This window comes from Lithobates pipiens, unplaced genomic scaffold (genome assembly GCF_037356315.1).
Source record: "Lithobates pipiens isolate NorthernLeopardFrog02 unplaced genomic scaffold, aLitPip1_a1.2 Scaffold_18, whole genome shotgun sequence".
In the NCBI taxonomy this organism is placed as follows: Eukaryota; Metazoa; Chordata; class Amphibia; order Anura; family Ranidae; genus Lithobates; species Lithobates pipiens.
The window spans coordinates 388,869,964-388,893,531 of record NW_027507758.1 but is presented as its reverse complement, the minus strand read 5'-3'; the positions used below and the strand labels follow the sequence as shown (position 1 = coordinate 388,893,531).

Here is a 23,568-nt window from a genome sequence, read left to right as displayed (position 1 = left end):
TGCATGATTTGTTTTATATTTATTTACATTGTAATAATTCGTTTTTATGCAAGTTCACTACTAGCCTATTCTATATTTATATATGTGAGATGATATAATTTTTGCACTGGTCACATCTTTTGTATCTTTCAAATTTAATACCATTTTACAATTTTTTGCATCTTTCATATTTGATACCACTTTAGTACATGCCACTAGTTTTATTATAAAAAAAGTATTTTAATTTTTGTACCTTTGCATGTAAGGTCGTCTTGGCACTGTTTGGCCAGACTATCATATTTAGCGCTACACTTTATATACTAATTTTCCTAAACTGTTACACTGTGGATATCTGAATTAAGTCTAACCATCAAAAGAAAAGGTTCCAACGAAATGGCAAATAACAGCAGTGAAAGGGGGCAATCATATCATGTGCCGTTATTAAGTGTAAACAAGTTGCTAAGTGAACCATTTACCCGTACTCTTCAATTTTACTTATTGGTAGACTGCATATTTCAAGAAACTGAAAAGTTTTCCATACCTCAACCAGTTAATATTGATTGCTTTGCTGTGCATTCTCCTAATGTAAATTATGCTGATATGGGTTTTGGAAGACTAAGAAAAAGAAATTGCAAGACACCATCTATTCCAAGTATTTGACTGGCTTCACCCTGAATTGTTTCTGTAACACTAATGTCTGAATTCCATTAACCAAAAAATTGTATAGGTAACAAGTCACCATTATTTACAATTTTACATTATACATATCAAATATTTATTATAAATACAATTTGCTAAGTTAACAGAGCTTGTAGTAGATTAAAAAATAAATGGACATAATACAAATAATATGTTATAAAATATGAATAACGGTAGCAAAATAACTGGTAAATTTCATAAATATAAGCTCTGAAAAAATAAATCTAAATACAATTAAATAGTACTACTATAATTAAATAGTTTATGGTATTGCACTTTTTGTGCAATTCACAAATTGTAATCAATTAAACAAAGGGGTTTATTTACTAAAGGTAAATCCACTTTGCACTACAAGTGCACTTGAAACTGCATGAAAAGTGCACTTGGAAGTGCAGTCGCTGTAGATCTGAAGGGGACATGCAAGGAAAAAAATGCATTTTAACTTGCACATGATTGGAGGATAAAATCAGCAGAGCTTCCCCTCATTACAGATCTTCCCCTCAGATCTACAGTGACTGCACTTCCAAGTGCACTTTATGTGTACTTTCAAGTGCACTTGCAGTTTACTTGTAGTAAAAAGTGGATTTGCCTTTAGTAAATCAACCCCAAAATGTCTCATTAAAAAATTGTATTAACATGACACCAAGCTGCTATGATCAAGCTTTCAATTCCACACTCATTTTTTCCACGATGAATTCTGAAATATCCATTTTCACCCCAAGAGTTTCCCCAAGAATTTGCAATGATCTGAAACAGATAATAATAATAATAAAAACAAATATTTACTTTTCTAAAGGTTAGCATTTTTAAATTAAGACTTGTTTTGCAATTTAAGAGCATGTCATATTCACAGTAGCCTACTGTCATGCTCAACATATGCATTACTACATACTGTATGCAACAATTCTCAGTCCTGCTTTCAAGATAACTGCCTGGATGTAGTGTTGACCACTTAGCTTCATTACTGTTCCTGGCCTAGAATAAGAGTACAGTCATTGAAGCCAGAACTTAGGACCGATTTACTTGATCTAGGTCCATGATTGAATAAATGAAGAAACTACACGAGCAGCATGGCAACCAGACAACTGCAGACTGCAAACAAACATACTGGGTCAGGGATTCAAGAGTTAAAAACTCCTTGCCCTAATAAATATTTTCAGTATCCTTTTTTTCAGAGATAAAAGTTGTGTAAACAACTTCCAGAACAGAGATAGCCCTTAGGCAAAGCATTTTTTGCTTGGTGTAAGTGCCATATCCGGTGTTCAATTAGCATGACATGTCTCTAGTTTTTGGCACCAAGACACTGTTAGATCTCTGCTCAAGATTGCTGATGTTTTGCACTAATTGTTTTCATTGCCGTGATCTCATTTAAAATCTGGGCTCATTCCAGAAGATGGAGCAAAGAAGTAGATTTGTAATATCGGAATATAGCCACCTGGGCTGCTAGTAGACAATGCTATAGAATGCCTCTTAATTTTGAAGATGGACCCAGGGATCATCAACAACAGGGCTGTGAAACACTGAACATTGGAGATGCACATGGCATTGCATGAAAGAAATACATCCTGCCAAAATGGTCAGCTCAAACAACAGTCCCACCAGATGTGTAGGTTGGAGCCCTCACTTTCTCGGCATCTCCAACAAGTGTTAGGCGGGGCAAGGTATATGCAATTGAGGTCAACTCGGTCCAGTACCATAAAGACAGAATTTCATATTTCCCCTCCGGCAGTCCCCTTCTTCAAGGTTCCATATAACTGGGATACATTGTGGTATGGGGGTGCATCACAGGAGACAAAGTCTTCCAGTGTTTTGAGAGAATGCACCACATGGGATTCCCTCTTAAAGTGGATGTAAACCCTCACCGATACCCAACGAAGTGAACAGCCTGTCTCAGATGATACACATGGATGAAACAAATCTCCTTATATAAGTTTTACATGTATATCTGCTGTCTTTATATACAGCTTATATACTGTTTAGAAAGTGCACGTCGTGTTGGGATATTTTCTTTTCCTGTTTAACACTGTAGTGAAGCCTGGGTATACAGCCAAGGCAGCTGATTGGAGGAAAGGCACCCATCCACTCTCCTCATAGGTAGAGACTTTCAGATCTGATCATTGAATGGTTCAGGGCTCTGTTAATCATTTTATAGCATCCTCCCCAACACAAAACTCTGGCTGATTTTATCACAGTTGATGGAGAACTTGTCAGGCTGATAACAGAAGAACGGGACAGGAGACAGCTATGGGACATAGTGCTTTGAAGAGAGATAAGAAAACACTGCAGATATATGTGCCCAGCTCAAATTTAATGAATCGGGTTTATGTCTACTTTAAGTTTGTGAAGGAAAGCAGTGAGTTGAAGCTGAGTAAACCACCATAGGCTATGAGGTGAGGGTGAGGAGAAACGCAGTTGGGCTTGTAAGATGGAGCATTGATATAAATAATTTGAAATGATGGGCAGAGGGAGTTGGGTCTGAATTTTCAACCAAAAAAGCTGAATGAGATCTGAGAAAGGGAATGGGTGGGTGGGTACCGCACACTGGAACCGACACAGACCATCGTGGGTGGTCTGGTTAAATACCCTCCAGGCTCCTCCCATTAATACAGGCCACCATACTGGCCTTACTATTTATGGTCGGAGCCCTCCACTCTAAGAAATATGAAAACACATAAACATGTCACAAGACTAACATAAAATAGACCCTAAGTGTGCCCTGGCCTGCTGTAGGGTAAGCCCTGGTCTGCTGGGTGGTATGCCAAGAGAAGGGCGTAAAAGATTTGGTTAGGGAGGTAATTATTTATTTACGTTTAGAAACTACAGGGCAAGGTTGCTGAAGGCTCGTGACATATTAACTTGTGGATTGGGGATGTATCAAGCGAAGCAGGTGGATTTCCATGATCTTTTTGATCACGTGGTCTGAGACCCCGTTTCATGCTGCTCCAATGCGAAAGGAATGGCCGGAAAAATGGCCGGGGTCAAGGCCTAAGTTGCGCAAAAGTATCCTGACGTGACTAATGAACTGGTTTCTGCTTAGGGGACTAATCGGTAATGGTAGTAATGGGCTGTCCTGCGAGGGATCAGACAGGTGAGCTAATAACTGATCTAGAATGGACACGGGGCACCAGGTGTTGAGAGTTTGGAAAAGTTTGATATCAACTACCGGACCGGACTTTTGTGTTTTGGGCCCCCCGAGGTGCAAGATGAAGTAAGTCTGATTGCGTGTGAGGTGGCGTCTACATAACATCTTACAACTGGGGCGGTGACTGTGAATTCACTGGGGGGTAGGAAGCCATAGAAAGCCAGGTAGATGGCTGCTTGAATGACCAGGCTGAAATTAACTGAAAGGGGAACACGACAAGATGGTAGACATGTCTCGGAATATGGCGCTGGTGACAGGTAGGCATTTACTACTGATTTGGGGTTGTTGCCTGTGACTACCACACAGAATGGACTTGACCGCATGGGCAGCAATCCAGATGGTTTGTTAGATTCTTCTAAGGAGATGAAATACTGGATGCCAGCTAAGTAGAGTCTAATGGTATTGTGTGACAATGCCAACTGTGGGTGGCAGTATGATATGAAGGCCAGGATGTGATGGAGATCTCCTGATATTGCCCTGGGGTTTGAGGCTAGGAACCTGTCCCAGATCTTCCAGGCAGTACGGTAAGCCTTCAGGGTGTTGTGAGAATGATTGATAGATTAACAAGGTAGGTAGCATCGTCAAAGTGTTGTTTGATCAATGTGGGATAAGAGACATGGTCAGGTCAGTTCCAGGTTCCTGCAAAAAGAACAACGCAAAGTTAAAATGGGTAGTGCGTCGGCCAGAGTATTGCATTTGCCTGGGATGTAGACGCAGAGGATATTTGGTGCTGTGGGGATAGTTGCACCAGCCTGCGCAGGAAGGCCATGATGACCAGCGACTTGGACCTGCTTTTATTCATAATATTGGCTGTGGCTTGGTTGTCTGTGGCAAACGTCACTGTTTGTCCTGCCCAATTGCAACCTCAGACTTGAGCTGCTGCAAAAATGGGGTAGAGTTTGAATAAAGAGGAGGACTAACTGAACCCGGGAATCAAGCGGATTTCTGAGGGCCATGGCCCTGTCAACCAAAGATGGCCAAAAATTGAGGCGAGGACCTGTGGAGGCTGCAGCATCCATGACTACCTGAGGTAAAGAGGGAGATGCTGACAGAATGAACATTGACATGCCATTCTAGTTCATGAGAAATTAGTCTCACATGGGCAGATCCGCTATTGCTGGCACGTCTAATTTAAGGATTTAGTCTGGGTCTTGTACCTGGGAGAGAAACACTAAGAGGCAGAAGATAAAGGACCAGCCCGAGTCTGGCTGCTGCCTTAGCTGAAAATGAGCAGTGATAGTCATAGAATGAGCACCCTGCGTACTTGTGACCTAGATCCAATACTGCATGCAGATACGGATCTAGGGTAGGTCAGGGTAGGCTATGAAGAGGGTGCAGGAGATGATCACCAGCACCGTGATAGAGTGCACTGACACCAGCACCGTGATATAGAGCACTGACACCAGCACCGTGATAGAGTGCACTGACACCAGCACCGTGATAGAGTGCACTGACACCAGCACCGTGATATAGAGCACTGACACCAGCACCGTGATATAGAGCACTGACACCAGCACCGTGATATAGAGCACTGACACCAGCACCGTGATATAGAGCACTGACACCAGCACCATGATATAGAGCACTGACACCAGCACCGTGATAGATTGCACTGACACCAGCACCGTGATAGAGTGCACTGACACCAGCACCGTGATATAGAGCACTGACACCAGCACCATGATATAGAGCACTGACACCAGCACCGCGGTAGAGTGCACTGACACCAGCACCTTGATATAGAGCACTGACACCAGCACTGTGATAGAGTGCACTGACACCAGCACCTTGATATAGAGCACTGACACCAGCACCGTGAGAGCACTGACACCAGCACCGAGATAGAGAGCACTGACACCAGCACCGAGATAGAGAGCACTGACAACAGCACCGAGATAGAGTGCACTGACACCAGCACCGTGATAGAGTGCACTGACACCAGCACCGTGATAGAGTGCACTGACACCAGCACCGTGATAGAGTGCACTGACACCAGCACCGTGATAGAGTGCACTGACACCAGCACCGAGATAGAGAGCACTGACACCAGCACCGAGATAGAGTGCACTGACACCAGCACCGTGATAGAGTGCACTGACACCAGCACCGAGATAGAGAGCACTGACAGCAGCAACTCGCTGCTGGGCCCCAAAAGTATGACATCGCTCAACCTCTCCAAACAGGAGGGTACGGGTATATAGTACGGTGTGCTTTTTTTGGACAAGGAAGTGAGCCAAAAGTAGAAAAAAGGTCTGTGTGCTCGATTAAATAAATAGTTTATAGAGATATACATGGTCTACTGGTCACATGTGTTGAATTCCTCCGAGATCCATGCCTCATTCATTTTTATAAATGTGAGGTAGTCAACACTGTCGTGAGCTAGGCGAGTGCGCTTATCGGTCACGATCCCCCCTGCTGCGCTGAACGTCCTTTCGGCCAGGACACTGGACGAGGGGCAAGCCAACAGTTCCATTGCAAATTGGGCAAGCTCTGGCCAGAGGTCAAGCCTGCCCACCCAGCATTTCAGGGGTTCATCACTCCTCAGAGCGTCCACATTGGCCATTAACCTCATGTAGTCGGACACCTGTCGATCTAGGCGTTCCCTGATGCTGGATCCAGATGACACCTGTCGATAAGTCGGCTGAAAGAATAACCTCATATCAGAAGTCACCAACACATCTTCACACCGCCCTCTTCTTGCAGGCGCTGTTGGATTGGTACCCACAACTCTTTCTCTGGGAGTGGGAATTCCTCCTCTGCCAGCGCACGCAAAAGCAGAATGCAGCATTTCTCGAAGCAAGGCCTGGAAGTGCTCCATTCTGGCAGCCCTCTGTGACAGGTGGTAACATTTCTGCCATTTTGTGTTTGTACCGGGGGTCTAAGTACGTAGCCACCCAGTACTGGTCCTTGACACTTATGCTTTTTATATGGGGGTCCCTGTTAAAACACTGGAGCACGAAGGCCCCCATTTGCACTAAACTGGAACGGTGTGGTGGCCTGGCTCCTGCTCATCATCCAGGATAATGTCATCCTCCTCGTTCTCCTCTCACTCCTCCACGCACAACAGGGATCCCAGAAAGGTTTAAAGCATGCTCTTCTTGCTCCTCCTCATCCGCCCCGCCACCATCCTCCTCTGACTCCTCTTCAGACCCCTGTTGTTGACTTGTCTCAGATAGAGTAGCCCCCCCTGGGAATTCATCCAGCATTGCGACTTCCTCATCTATACAGGATCTTACGTGCTGATAAAGATAATAAACTTCGGAAAACAGACGACTGGCGTACGGTCGGTTTGTGTATGTGGCACATTGAGTGAACTCGGCTATATGTTGGATTATAGTATCCACAATACACCCGCAGAGTCAATGGTGAAGGGCTGGACATTCGGTCTTTTCTTTAACGGAGAATCCAGCAGCGGTGCTCAAGAGAGCCGTGGTAACGTACATCCACCTGTATATTTCTCAATTAGCCGAACGAATATTGTGATACCGCGGGGCTTACAAATATAACCGCAATGAATAACCTTGCTGGGCAGTAACATATTTACTTTGAATGATTCCGGTCTTAGTTCATCTGGAAGTGTGCATATCTGTATGGACAAATATTTTTCTGAAACAAAGTAACTTGGTTTAAGAGGAAAAAAAGAGAAAAACGTATTTATAACAAATTTGTTTACAATAACATCTGTGCATGGACTTGCACCTTATACCTATTCGTTAATGAAAACTCTGCTATAAAATCAGGTAGAAACCAGGCTGTTGGTTATAATTATGGATTAATAGCCTTCTCCCCAAGACTTGCTGTTGACTGCTAATTAAATGTTTAAAGAAACCAGAGAATTTCTCCTTGATTAATTATGGCAGCCAACAGCAATCGGTCTGGACCAGCGTCAGTCTCTATGTTTGTTTGTAAGTGTTATTTATGTATGTCCTGTTGGTAGTTTGTCTTTTTCTATATATATGTATTGTCTATTTAAATATGGGTATTCCTTCTGAATTGCCTTCTGGTTTTTTAATAATTTAACTATAGTGAATACTGTAATTTAATACATAAAAATAAAAATATAACTAGTTTGCATGATCTAACTTTATCCAGATTTTTTTGGAGCCCAAAAGTAACCTCTTTTGCAGTTTGAGTCTTTTTCAAACTGTGCTTTTTCTTTTTTCTTTTTTCTATATGCTACCTGGTTACGGCACCAATACCTTAATTAAGGATTTAATTGTGGTCAAATTAGAGTGACCCATTATTAGTGGATACACTTGCGTTCCCCCTTCCCTCCCCTTTTCCCCCTCTTTTTTACTAAAATTTTATCAGTTCTGACAAGCCAGCCGTCAACCGTTGGGCAAGAGGGTTATCCGGCGTCATCATTTTTTTATGCTCGAACATTTGGCCCACGGAAGCCTGCCTTTTTGCAGAAAAACGTGAGCTTGGCATGATAGAAGGTGGAGGACAATTGTGAGGAGAGAGGAGAAGGAGAAGTAGAAGACGAGGCTGGACGGTGAGAGCCTGGAGTGTGGCTTTGTGTGTTCCGTTGCTCCCACTGGGCTCGGTAATGGCAGCTCATGTGCCTTCTTAAGGTGGTCGTCCCTAGGTGAGTGTTTGGCTTACCGTGACTTATGCGTCGACTGCAAAGATTGCAGATGGCAACACTATTGTCAGCAGTGGACAAGTTAAAAAAAAGCCCACACTGCGGAGCCATGTACCGGCTTCCTGGGAGATGTGACCGTACATGGTTGATGCCTCACTCCTAATAGATTCGCAGTCTGCTTTGTCCCCCCTGTGCAATGTAAGTTCTTCCTGCTTCTCCTCCCTATCTGCTGGTCCATATCTCCCTCTGAACTCCCCCCCTCTTCCTCTCTTGTGGGCACCCACGTGACATCACTAGACACGTCATCATCGACGTCACCTTCCCCACCGCTATAATTAGAGATCTCGGAGTAGGCAGCAACAGCGGGGACCAACCTCCTTCTTGGGCTGATCTGGGTACTGTCGTCAGACTGCTGAGTGACGGTTGTTGCTACCTCCTCTTCCTGATCCAATGCCAAGAGTGGCTGCTCATCGGAAATGTCTTGATATGGATCGAAAAATAATTCCTGTGACTCAAGCGGAAGGTATATGGTGGTGTTAGTGGTAGTGTCTTTGGGGGTGCACATAGCAGGGAGTGAAGAAGAGGGTGCAGATCAAGAGGATGAGGAGGGTGCAGAAGAGTAAGGCTGAGTGAGCCACTCAACCAAGTCTGGTGCGTCCTTTGATGTAATCGCACGCACCTTCTGCAATTTGCCACTTTGGCTCAAGCCTGTTGCTCCTGCCCTACCCCTGCGGAAGGGCCTGTCTCCTCCTCTGCCTGTCATTTTTTAAATGACCATGTGACAAAAGTCTCTAGAGAAGTGCAGTATGTATGTGGAGGAAGGCAACACGCAAAATTCGGCGCGAACCGGCCGATGGGCGAACAGTTCAGCCATCCCTACACAGAAGTATGTGTGACGGTTACTAACGCCTCAGGAGCAAGTTGAATTCTGTATGTGAAGTAAAAAATATGTAGTGAAAGAGTGTTTAAGAGAAAGGGGGTATCCCTTTGAACTACACACCTGACTTTATGCCCTAGTTGTAAAGTCTAGGTTGAGGTCAAGAACTGGGTTGAGCGGGAACCTGTAGTAAGGTGACATGGGAATTTTGCTTTGACAAGGGGGATTGCAAAGAGCTGTTCAGGGCAAAGCTGGCCCCCTGATGAAGATGCAAGCTTGCATCTTCATCAGGGGGCCGCAAGCTCAACAATGTTTTTGTTTTTGTTTTTCTTTGGAATATACTGTCCAAACCTGGTGCAGAGTAGATCAACTGGTTGTCTAACTGACCTAAAAGGGGAAAGCAACAGAGAAAAGGATGAGCAGCCGTGTTGCTACTGGAGATGATGAGCGGCAGTTTGAGCCACTTGCTGGAATGCTTGCAGCGATTGCAAGGAAGTAGCCTTATTTGAAAGGCGAAAACAAAGTTAGCGGAATTATAAGTATGTAGGAATGGCCGTGCGCAACATTGTACAAATAGATGGAGTGCGATGTGAATGTTAATGCTTTCATAAACGTAAGGCTGGGGATCTGAATCATAAGTTCCACTGTATTCCTAAATGCTGATGCAACTAGTTTGAACTGGGCTGGGGTGTGAGCACTGGTGGGGTTTATTTGCGAGGGACCAGTCGAAGAAAGTTTGTATTGCCAAGGATCTGAATCATTGAGCCGTTGCTATGACTGGACTCGGATCCATCGATGAACTTGTATTGCCAAGGATCGAATTGTTGACCCGATGTGACTAGATTCAGATCAGTTGTGGATGTCAAGTGACGAGGGGGCTTGTATTACAGATACGAATTGTTGCGCTGGTGATACAACTGGACTCCCATCGACTGATGGTGTTAGTGGTTGAAGGGGCTTGTGATTGCCGAGGATCCAAATCATAGGGCTGATGTTTCAGCCGAAGATTTGGATCAGCTGTTGGTGTGTGCTCAGTATCCAGTAAGAGGTGTAGGAAGTCAGTTAAGTGAAGTGTGTGTTTTCCGTAGGAGGTGTAGGGGGTCAGTTAGGTGAAGTGGGGGTTTAGTAGGGGGTGTAGTGTGTGGGACACAGGTTCGAGACCCTGCGCCATAAGCGACTTGTTCCGAAGGTGGCTTGTGCTATTCGTGCGGTTCATACCCCCTAGTCGGTAAAATACAAATGGTGCCGAGTAGAGGCTGCCATGAGTCACAATGTCACAGATGCGACTGGGCTTGAATGAGGAATGGAGATAGGCAGTAAGAATGAATGTGTGCAAATAACCGAGTAAGACCTACAAAGCCGTAGGTGGTGTACGAAGGGGAACAGTTCGGTAGAAGGTAACAACAAGTCCTACCTGCGACAGCGAGCGTGGGACAATTGATGAAAACCTATGACTTATCTCGAAAGCACATCTACATGGACACGCAGTGAGTTGGCAGAGTCGGCCTCTGCAATGCATCTGATACGAATCAGTTTGTAAAATGTATGAAAATGAATCCGATATTAATCGGTAGTGAGGAGCATCTGATACAAATTGGTTGTAGAGTGTATGCCATCCCTTACTGTGAAACCGAACACCTACCAACCACCCATCCTCCTAGGCTAACCAAGTGCAGAGAAGGGACCAGGTGGGTTTAATTATACCTCAATTAGCCACAGAAACCCATATAAACATTACATGCTCATCTCCAAATGGATGAGCTGGCAACCCCATGGACAATGAATTTTATAACCAGTGAAGCCTATGGCAAGTGATATCGGAGAATTACCGACAGTGGCTCAGAGGCTTGGATCTATGAATGAATCGTATGTTTGGCAAAAGGAACTTACGAATGTACTATGCCTGTGCCGAATGATGTCAGGACATGAGCAACAACAACTCAGAGGCAGGTTTTTTACGAAAGGGGTGCAGGATAGGAAGCATGATAAACCACAAGATTGCACAGGATACGAAAAGGTTTGGATTCTACCTGCGACCATGAGTGGGAACTGCTGATGAAGACTACGAATGAAGAAGCACCTGCGATCGGATGCACAGACTCACGAACACAAGGTGAGCTAGGAACAGTCGGCCCTGTGATGTGCAGTACCGCGCACTGGAACTGACACAGACCATTGTGGGTGGTCTGGTTAAATACCCTCCGGGCTCCTCCCATAATTACAGGCCACCATACTGGCCTTCATATATATATAAATTTGGCTTCACATTGTGCTTGGTTTGTAACAAAGCAGCTGTCCTTTTTATGCTCATTCTACACCAGTTTGTAATTCAAATGTTTACATTGGAAAACATGTGAAACATATAGCAAATGCTACAGATGCATTTCAGATATATTTCTAATGCGTTTTACATTTTTTCTCTGAAGATATTCGACATTGGCCTTTGCTGATATAAACTAAACATTAGTTATCAGAAAATAGAGCTTAACGCATGTGTTCCAAATGCATAATTTTTACCAAAGCATGTGTTTACAATTTTATAGGAATGTTTTCCTTACGTCAGCTTTTAACATCAACCTATGCTCATACAGTTCTAAATAATAAATTTCATCTCTATCATTTATTAGGTAAAAAAATAGGTAATCAATTTTATGACAGATTAAACTTACCCAGAACTTATCCTTTTCTGAGTTTCCTTGAGCCCCCCACCTAGAAGGAGCGCAGTGAGACAAGTTACTGTTATACAATTATAAACATTAAAAAACAAAAAGTTGCTTTATGGGTATCTCTTTGCTTCTATCTGCTTTTCTTATGATGGATTTTGCTTGGCTATATACAAGAGGGTCAGTCATCTAGTTTCTCTTTATAGCCCCTTTTCATAAGTACTATATGCTGTATGTTTTAAAGAGCATCTAAAGGCAACTTCTTTTAGTTTAGAACAGTTGTTCAGGCGTTCGGTGAAGAGCCGAACAAACGGGCCATTCAACCGTTTGTTCGGGCCCCCAGAACAGACCACAATGCATTGCGGTGCTGAACAGTGCATTGCAAGCCCTGATTGGCTGAAGCAATGGAAGCTTCAGCCAGTCAGGGCACAGAGCACTGTCATAGTCATGACTGGACACTGTCATCATGACTTTATCCAATCATGGCTCATTCCCACCCCACAGTATAAAATGAATCTTTCAATGGCAGCTATTTTCAGTGTGATTTGGCATGGAGGAAGATAGGGCTCTGTTCAGTGCTATTAGTTAGTTAGTATGCTATACTGTGCACTATTTTGCTTCAATTGTCAGTGTGGAATATTAGTTTAGTGTCAGTTTAGGTATAGTGTGAGTGCCGTGAGTAGGACTATCATTCAGCTTGGCATAGTGTGCAGCTAGAGTAGGGACAGCTCAGATAGTCTAATTGTAGTGTAGTGAGATCATGTCATGCATACATACATTAGTGTAGAGTAGGGACAGCTCATATAGTTTCAGTGTAGTGTAGAGAGACCGTGTCAGTAATCTTGACATTAGTGTATAGCTAGAGTAGGGACAGTTCAGATAACATCAGTGTAGTGATGGTTGAACACTGTCTATTTGATTGCATTACTGATAGTTTAATGCCATATAGTTCTGTGTGCGTTACTGCCAGTTTAACGCCATATAGTTTTGTATGTGTTACTGCCAGTTTAACGCCATTTACTTCTGTGTGCGTTACTGCCAGTTTAACGCCATATAGCTCTGTGTGCATTACTGCCAGTTTAATGCCATATAGTTCTGTGTGTCACTGTACATTTGACACATTATATTGCAGTATATTATAGTGTATCCATGGAGTGTGTCTATGCAGTGTGAGTATTCAAATTAAAGTGCACCAAACACCTCTTTACATTGATTAACCACTTCCACCCCGGACCAATTGTCAGCCTAAGGACCAGAGGTCTTTTTACAATTTCGCACTGCACTGCTTTAACTGGTAATTGCGCGGTCATGCAATGTTGTATCGAAACGAAATTTGCGTCCTTTTCTTCCCATAAATAGAGCTTTCTTTTGATGGTATTTGATTGCCTCTGCGATTTTTACTTTTTGCGATATAAATGGAAAAAGACCGAAAATTTTCAAAAAAAAAGAAGATATTTTCTAATTTTAGTTATAAGAAAAATCGAATGAACTCAATTTTAGTCATACATTTAGGGCAAAATTTATTCAGCCACATGTCTTTAGTAAAAAAAATGTCAATAAGCGTATATTTATTGGTTTGCGCAAAAGTTATAGCGTCTACAAACTAGAGTACATTTTCTGGAATTTACACAGCTTTTAATTAATTTCTTGAGGTGCTAAAATGGCAGGGCAGTACAACCCCCCCCCCCCAAATGACCCCATTTTGGAAAGTAGACACCCCAAGGAAATTGCTGAGGGGCATGTTGAGCCCATTAAATATTTTTTTTTGTCCCAAGTGATTGAATAATGACACAAAAAAAAAAAAATTTTACAAAAAGTTGTCACTAAATGATATATTGCTCACACATGCCATAGTTATATGTGGAATTGCACCCCAAAATATATTCTGCTGCTTCTCCTGAGTACAGGGATACCACATATGTGGGACTTTTTGGGACTCTAGCCACGTACGGCACCCCAAAAACCAATCACTGCCTTCAGGATTTCTAAGGCCGCGTACACACGGGCGGACTGTTCGCCCAACTTTGTCCGCTGAACAGTGTTTCAGCGGACAGTCCGCTCGTGTGTGGGCTTCAGCGGACAGTTTCAGCGGACAGTCTGACGAACAAAGTTTTTCGGAATTCCCGTAAGACAGTCCGCTGAAACTTGGTTTGAGCGGACAGTCCGCTCGTGTGTAGGCTTGTTCGTCAAACTAAGTTCCGCGCATGCTCAGAAAGGATTTACACGCCGAAGGTTGCATTGCAGTGTATATGACGTCGTTTTTCTAGTCCCGTCGTACGTGCCGTTCACGTCATCGCGCACGCTTTCAGCGGACTGTTCGTTCATCGTGTGTGGCCAAGTCCGCTCATGCAAATTTTGAGCGGACTGTTTGTCGGATTGTTTGACAAACTAAGTTGGGCGAACAGTCCGCCCGTGTGTACGCGGCCTTAGGGTGCAAATTTTTGATTTCACTCCTCACTACCTATCGCAGTTTTGAAGGCCATAAAATGCCAAAATAGCACAAACCCCCCCCCCCCCCAATGACCCCATTTTGGAAAATAGACCCCCCAAGCTATTTACTGAGAGGCATGTTGAGTCCATGAAATATTTTATATTTTGCCACAAGTTGCAGGAATATTAATTTTTTTTTTTTTTTTGCACAAAGTTGTCACTAAATGATACATTTGCTCCCAAATGCTATGGGCATAAGTGAAATTACACCCCAAAATAAATTCTGCTGCTTCTCCCGAGTATGGGGATACCACATGTGGGGGACTTTTGGGAGTCTAGTCACGTACGGGACCCCGAAAACCAAGCACCACCTTCAGGATTTAAATATAAAACGCTACAAAAAAAACTGTTAGCGATCGCAGGGATCAGGCCTGACTCTGCGAACACTGCAGTTATGTGTTTAGTGTTTTGTAAGTGACAGTGATCGATCGATACTGCACTTGGGTAGGCTGGGCGGAGGGGCAAAACGCAGGTGCCAGCAGGTATCTGGGCTGATCCCGCTAACAATGCGTTTTTTTGGAACCCTCAACTGCTGGGGACGCTAGTATAGATCTGATCAGATCAGATATTGATCTGTTCAGATTCTATACCACTATGGGAGGTGTATGCTTTGCACGTGGGTGTTAGCGGTACTGGCACTAACCTAGCGCTGCCTGGGGCGATGCAGACCCTGACCCTAAAACCTAATTGATATCACCCGCCGGGTGATCAGGGGGTTAAACCTTTATTGGGTAATAAATGGTGGGTTCCCTGATGCTATAAAAAGCAAACTAACTAACCAGAGTCACCCGTAACACTTATACGGTGATCACTGGTGAAAGGGTTAACTAGGGGCAATCAGGGGGTTAAAATCTTTATTAGGTAGTATATGGGGGTCCCTGGCGCTATGTAAAAACCTGTCGGGGAACCTAAATAACTAACCGGCTAACCAGCGTCACCAGTGGCACTTATACGGTGATCGCTGGTGAAAGGGTTAACTAGGGGCAATCGGGGAGTTAAAACCATTATTGGGTAGTATATGGGGGTACCTAGCGCAATAAAAACCTGGCGGTGAACCTAAGAAAATAACTAGCTACCTAGAGGCACTAGTGACACTAATGCAGCGATCAGAAAAATGATCGCTTAGTGACACTGGCAAAAGGGGGTGAAAGAGTTAACTAGGGGCAATCAGGGGGTTAAAACCATTATTGGGTAGTATATCGGCGTACCTAGCGCTATAAAAACCTGGCGGTGAACCTAAAAAAATAACTAGCTACTTAGCGGCACCAGTGACACTAATGCAGCAATCAGAAAAATGATCGCTTAGTGACACTGGCAAAAGGTGGTGAAAAGGTTAACTAGGGGCAATCAGGGGGTTAAAACCATTATTGGGTAGTATATCGGGGTACCTAGCACTATAAAAACCTGGTGGTGAACCTAAAAAAATAACTAGCGACTTAGAGGCACCAGTGACACTAATGCAGCGATCAGAAAAACGATTGCTTAGTGACACTGGCAAAAGGGGGTGAAAGGGTTAACTCAAGGGGCAATCAGGGGGTTAAACCTTTATTGGGGGGTGGTAGGGGGCTACCCTGGACCTAACACTAACTGCCCTGACAGTTTTTACTTTTACAACTGTCACTAAATGCAGTGATCAGAAAATAAATGATCACTGCAATCAGTGACACTGTCACTGGGAGGGAGGGGGCGGGGGGCGATCGGGGGGGTGATCGGGGGGGTTTGTGTGCCTATGTGTGCCTACATGTCAGTGTAGTGTTGGTGCACACTTACTTTCTCTCTTCTCCTCGCAGTCCGGTCAAAAAGACCGCCCCGAGGAGAATGACATCACTTGCTCCCTGCCTGTGTTTACTATACACAGCGGGGGAAGCTTTTCATTCACCAGGAGCGATCGAGAGGGGATGGCCAGAAACCAACGGCCATCCCCTCATCCTGGATTTCTCCTGAAGCGAACGGACCGCCGGATCCCCCACCCGCTGGAAGGCAAGCACGTACATGTACATGCTTGTGCCTGTACATGCCATTCTGTTGACGTACATTGGCATGCGGCGGTCCTTAAGTGGTTAAAGTGAAAATACATGCATGTTTCAACTTCTTCTTTATATTTGCTTATAAGCACCTCCCCTTGGCACTGTAAGGGGGCATCAACAAATGGCTCCACAGGCAAAGGTGGACATGGTGGTCAGTCCTCAGGCAGGGCATCATTTCCTCTGTTTAGTGAGTTTGCCCTATCTATCCAGCCACAGCATACAGAGGAGGTGGTAGACGGGCTTACTAAACCTTCCTCATCCTCCTCATCCTCTGTCACTCAAGCAGAAACAAGTATGCAGTCCCCTGCAGTTGTCAGAGTGGATAAACCTGCCTCTTTGTCCACATCTATTCCTGCCATAGCCCCAACATCAGTCATTGAGGAGTCAGCTGAGTTATTTAAACATAGCATCAGCCACTTTATCCTTGATGATGCCCAGCCATTACTGGATTCAGATGTTGGTTCTGAGGTTAAAAATGACAGGAACATGAGCCTAGAGAGGGAAGAACACTGATAAACAAATTGGCATTCATGTTTCCCAAGCCGCAGCGTATTGCCAAGTTGTCTCCAGTGGTAATGATGAAGATGATGGAGATGGAGATGATGATGAGGTCACTGATGCGACTTGGGTGCAAGATAGAGCAGGGGAGAAAACTGAAGGTGAGGTGGCACAACCCCAAGGAGAAAGAGTAGAGAGCAGCCACCCTATTCCATAACATTCTGCAGCTGTTATCTCCTGGCCCATTCCCCAAAGCTCAGCTGTCTGGGCTTTTTTCAGCACATCTGCAGATGACTGCACTGTTGCTATCTGCAAACTGTGTCTCAGGCACATCAAACGTGGCAAAACACCAACCAATTGAGTAGCATATGCTTAACAAGGCATTTCATGTCCAACCACTCAAAGCCAAACAAAAGGGGCACAAATCTGTCCCTCCTCCCCCTTACCCACTTCAGTCTGCCCCTGCAATAACGAGTCAATACCTTTCAGCAGCCTCCACTGACAGGCATGATGGTATAGCATACAGTGTCCCAGGTCCTAGCAGCACATCTGGCAGCACCACACCACCAGCTATAGACTGTAGCCGGCAAATTTCTCTGCCCCATCTGCTGCAGCTGAAGAAAAATACAGTCCCTTCCACCCACATGCCCAGCGTCTGAATGCAAGCTTGTGAAAGCTGTTGGCTCTCCAACTTCTGCCTTTCAGCCTGGTGGATTCTGCCCCCTTCCGTAAGTTCGCACAATGTGCTGTACCACAATGACAGGTTCCCAGTTGCTACTACTTTTCACGTATGGTCGTTACATCATGATGACAGGCTTAGGTTGCCTCTGCTTTTTTCCCCAATAGCTGATCATTAAGGATGCATGCACGGTATTGTCACCATTTAAGGAGGCCTAAAAGATGGTAAACAGTGACAGTGCATGCATCAGTGACACAATCCCTGTTGTGTTCCTGCTGGAACAGACTCAGCTTGGCATTATGGACAGGGCACTGGAGGCCAAGCAGCAGGAGAAAGAGGAGGACTTCCTTTCCTCTCAAGGCCCACTTTATCCAGACACCATCATTCCTATATCACAGAACACACAGGAGGAGAGAGGAGAGGTGGATGAGGAGGAGGATTCTGGCACTTTTATAGGCTTCAAAGAAGAGGAAGACATGCGTCAATCTGTAAGCGAAGGCTTTCCAACCCCAGGACCCTTGAGGGTAGTACTTAGCTGGGAGGAGGAAGTTCCAGATGCTGTCAGCCTAAGTGACCCAGAGGAATCTGCTTCTCAAGCCACAGCAAATTTGAGGCGTATGGGCAACCACATGCTTCAAAGCCTGAGAAAGAACTCAAGAATGCGTGGCATAAAGGGGAAGGATGATTACTGGTTGGCAACCCTCCTTGACCACCGTTATAAGGGCAAGGTCTCAGAACTTGTCCCGTCCCCACAGAGAGTGCAGAAGTTAAAATCTCTTGAGGACACGTTAAAGAGGGTTTTATTGATTTTTAATGTTTTTCCTGACTTCAGTAGTTTACAGTGTCATGGAAAACATAGCTTTGAGTCTTCTGTTGGTCAAGAGAGGAGCGTTGGAGAAGGTGTCCGCCTAAGTGAAGCATTGTGGAATTTTTTTAGTCCTTGCCACCCAGGGCTGTCAGCTTCCACATCCCATCAGCACCATCTGCATCACATGGTGGACGATTACCTCGGGGACAAAACAGAGATGGAGAGCTTTCCATCTCATGATCCACTGACTTACTGGGTCATAAGAATAGACCACTGGCCAGAACTTGCCCAGTATGCTATTGAGTTGTTGGGCTGCCCTGCATCCAGCATGCTTTCAGAACGGGCATTCAGTCCTGCAGGAGGTTTCATTACTGATCATAGAATGCATCTGTCCACAGACTCCATGAACCGTTTGATTTTTATAAAAATTAATCAGTCCTGGATTACCAGCTATAAAGCCCCTGATGCCGGTGTTACTGATTAAGTCTTTTTAGGATGTGGAATCTCTGCAGGACTTTGAGGCTGCTGAGCTTTGAGGGTGTTCAATCATTTCATCTGGAATAATGTTTTTGGTATAGGTTACATGGGCACAATTAACACCCAAAGACCAATCTTTCAGCACCTGTTTGAGTGCACATCATTGCAATTTTTTACAGGGTGGGTTCCCTCGTCACCCAGAGTCATTTTTTTCTGCACCAGTGTGACAGGTTCATATCATTGCAATATTTTACAGCAAGGCCAATTCTTGCTTTTATCAAGGTTACTTCTATAGGGTTACCGTGGGAAGGCGCCTTCTATCCAAAGTCAAAGTGACACCAGAATGTATCCAAAAAATCTCTAATCTTGTTCTCAGTGCACTACATTGTGGATTCATCATAAGCACTGGCTCCCCAGCTGTTGCTAACCAAAATAAAGGCAGCTTGCAGAGAAAATAATTTTTTTTGGGCTTTATAAATGCAATTATTGCTGCAGCAGATTCTAGACATGGTATAGATCTACCACATTACAGGTAGATTAAGGGGACCCCCCAGGGACTATATTGGAAGGATTTTTTTCATTTTTAAGCTCTAACTTTAAAAATCAAAAAATCACAACCCCTTTAAAAAATTACGTTTTTCACAAACCTTTTTTATATTGACCCCTATAACCATTGTAACCTTCAAAATGGGTACTTTTGATTTTTGACGTTTGGGTCCCATTGACTTTGATGGGGTTCGTTATTTGGGTCTGAACTTTTGCAGTGTTTGAAAGTTCTGGTACGAACCAAACAGGTGTCTGTTCGGCCCATCCCTACTGTTAATCCTTATTAATAAAAAATATGTTTGGATTTTTGTATACTATTATGAAACATCTCAAGACATGCTTCATGATATCCCATTACCCAGGCAGATTTTTTGACTTACTCTATTTAAAACTATATCATTGAAACTTTCAAGTTGCATATCTGTTCTAGGTCTGTATTACAGCATAGTAACTAGTATGTAGTAAAGGGCATTAAGAATAATAACACAGTATTTCTCCCATAAAAGGTTAATTTTAAAACTTGCTAAGTTCTAATCGTCCTTGATGAAAAATTTGAATTTGGCTAACATAACAAAAAAATGGTCATTTATTTGTATCGCTCCAAACAGATTGTCAAACAATAATAATAAGCATGATGTGAATGGGTACAATCTAAATCTGACATGCATAAATATCACATTTAATATGGACCTAGATATGAGTGAATAATAAACGTGCTGTTGAGTCATCAACAGTCTTCTATAAGTTTTAACTCACCTATGTGCTGGATTTTTTCTGTTGATTTTTGTTTTCATTTAAAGTTTTTATTATATAAAAAGTTTGGTCCCTGGCATACATCGTATGAGTCATCCATACAAGACACAAAGAATGAAATTCACAAAAGCAAGAGACCAACATGTAGGCACCTTATATTCAAGATACCAGCCCATGCACCTTTTGGGTTATGATTGACTACTAGAAGTAGAGAAGATTAATTTAAAAAGTAATTTTGCCAGACTGCTTAATGGCCATGCAGAGAATGCATTGTTTTAATTCAGCCAGCCAACTCATAGACTTGCATTGTTAGGAAGAGAAGGAAAAAGGTTTTCACTGACTGAGTTTACTGTAATGTGAGCTGACACACACAGAGCTGTGTATTTAGTAGCCTCTCTTGTGCCCTTTTGGCAAGATGAAGAAAGCCAATTAAAGGCACGGTTACAGCAGCCAATGGCAGAGACTGTACTGAACTGCAGGAAGACCCGCAATGTACTCTGGGACATGCATTTCCCTCAAAAAATGGCCCCATAGACTGGTATAGAGGGGAAACTACAAATCCCAGAGGGTTTTGCAAAAGGGCTGGCTAAAGACTCCATTTTGTGTTCTGAAGAGATTCTCAGTTGACGAGACAGTGAGAGAGAGACAGACGTGATCTGAGGGGCTGCGGTTACCCACAGAGGGGATCCATCCAACCACAGTTCCAGAGGTCAGTGTGCTGATCCTGCCACAGTTCCAGGAGTCGGATCGTGAGAGACATCCAACCTGAAAAGGACCCCGGCTACATATCCAGCTATTTCTGAGGGTGTGGGTACAAGGTGGCCAGTCGTGCCTTTCAGGGAACTTGTCGCTTGATCCTTTGGTTGCAGGATGCGTGAGGGGCATTTGCCCATCTTTAAAGACATGGTAGTCAAGCAACATTGCCTCAACAGTGCTGCCTCGGTATGCAAATGGCATACAAAGAAAAATGTAATCCAGATGGCTGCACTCTAACGTTAATATCTTTATTGGTAAAAATCCATACAGCAAACGATGAAGTAGATCACTAACATGTTTCACACCGTAACTACTTACTCATAGCTAAATCTTTGAACAAATGACAATGGTTTATATATACATGCCAATACATACAAAGTGGGCTTGATTGAAAAATTGAACAATTGAAAAACTGAGAAATTAACTCCTGTTACAAATCTCAACTTGACTCTGATTAACACCCATAGATTTCACAAACAGCATAAAAGCCAGGGAGTTTTGTAGCAGGGCGGGAGAAGCTATTAGTTCCCAATCAGGTCTACTCCCTTTGTGATTGATAGCAGACAGTGGGGGGATTCACAAACAATAGACAGTCTGCAACAGCTATAGAATCTACCTACTGCCTGCTGTCAATCACTAGATGAGTGTGGAGATGATAGCGAATTAGTCCCACAGTTTCCCCATAAGGCTTCAGCCACTATCAGCATCACTGGTTGCTAGGAACTTGTCAGCTATGAAGCCAACAGCATCCTTGACAACCAGTAACAGGCGGGCAAGGGAAGGGGTAGCAGTGGCAAAGAAGTTTTGAATTTGGTAAAGTCATAGTGAAACTTTGTCAAAGTGGCACTATTAAAATTTACCTAAATCTGCCACATGCTTTGGTAAAGCTACCAAAACTAGCAGCAGGGTTTTTTGAATCCTGTATAGGACCTTTTAACGAGCCATACTGACAAGAAACATCACTCAAATTCCTCCCATTAAAAATTAGATAACTTTTTACTAGATATTTCAAGAACTTTAATATTAGAAAATTTAGATAACTAAGCCTTTAACTGACATCTGTCATGAGCTTTACTGAAGTTTTGCAATCTTATTTTAAGTTATCCATGAGGAAATTACTGTATAGTATTTTCTCAATGTTCTGAAAATTAGAAAATATTGTAAGTTATACTTACAGATAAAAATAAAATCAGTTCTAATTAGTTAATTGTGTAATGCTGTAAATAGCAAATCTAATTAAAATAATTATAATTGACCTATTTGATTATAACAGTGTAAATTTAGTGTTTTCTGGAAATGCTAAATTAAAAAAATCTCTAAACAATCCAAGTGCCATGAAAGAAAATAGTTTACTCTGTAAATCTATAAAACATGAAGCAAAATTACAATGTTACAGAGCAAAGGGGAACATGCAAGTTTTTTTTCCATTTTTTTTTTTTTATAATTATGTTGCCACTTCCTCTTAAAATGCAGTAGAAAAGCAGTAGTTTGGGTTCAAACACCTTTCTGCATGGAATCTACATGCAATTAAAACCTTTTAAAACGTCTCTAAGTCACGATAATGCATTCAGCATGCTCACAACTACATCAAATTCATTGTTATATTGCAAAAAAATAAAAATAGTGAACAGATTTACCTACAGCTACCTGTTTCTGACATTTTATGCAGATGCTACGATTCATACATGAATTTCAAATATTCTGTTATGTACCAATAAACTAAACAATGTTAAAGAATTTTCTTTTCAACATGTTACAAATATTTTTAATTTAGAATGCAGTTGGGATTCTTCTTAGAACATTAGGTGACTACTTGGTTTGCTCTTTGTTATTAAAAGATAAATGCAACAAAGTCAAAATATATTTTATAGGTGAGTTTAGAAAAGGGTTATAACCTCTGTCAGGTTTTACAGCTGTGTAGTCTGTGTTCCTATTGGAGAAATGTACTCTGTTTTCTTGTCACAGTGAAAGGTTGTCATTGGGACAGAAACGTGTGGGTAATCTCTCAACGGGTTGGGGCAGCAACGAAAACATGTTATAGTACAAGCAAAACAGATGGAAATGTTTGTGACATTTTTACTGCTGTATGTATCTTTCTGTTTCAGGGACCCCTTTGCCTTTGCTTTGTTAAGCTGGCATCACACATGGTCATTGAGTTATACAGTAAGGAGGAATCTGAGATTGTAATCCTTCCCTAACCTTTTAAAAAAATCTGTTAGGCCTTAATAAAAATATATCAGCTATTGCAACACCAAATATCACTCCTAAATGTCACTCTATCATTTTGTCTAAAGTTCTTAGACACCAAATTGATGCAATCTGCTACTATGCTTAATTGTCAACCCTCTATTTGCCTGAAACTCTCTCAATTGGACAGTGACCGATGATCATAAAAGAACTGCTCAGTTTTTTTGCTAGTGTCCTGTGACAAAAGGATGCCCTTTTTCTATCGAGAAAGAATTAGCTGTTATTTATAGTCATTTTTTTTTCAAGATTTCTCTTTGCCGTTTGATCTGGTCTCTTCATGCAGCTGTTCAGATCAGTGTATCCTCAGCAATAGCTTTGGACATTGTATCCGGACCCCACTGG

At 43.0% G+C, this 23,568-nt stretch overlaps 1 protein-coding gene across 1 annotated transcript in view; it reads right to left on the bottom strand.

The window, feature by feature from the left end:
* Positions 1-258: 258 nt before the first annotated feature.
* Positions 259-23,568, bottom strand: part of TINAG (tubulointerstitial nephritis antigen) — a 157,169-nt gene continuing 133,859 nt past the window's right edge. The window contains exons 10-11 of the mRNA XM_077487814.1: positions 11,952-11,991; positions 259-1,425 (exon numbers count right to left, since the gene is read on the bottom strand). Coding sequence (XP_077343940.1) covers positions 1,297-1,425; positions 11,952-11,991 — 169 coding nt within the window. The 3' untranslated portion in view covers positions 259-1,296. The remainder of the gene's footprint in view (positions 1,426-11,951; positions 11,992-23,568) is intronic.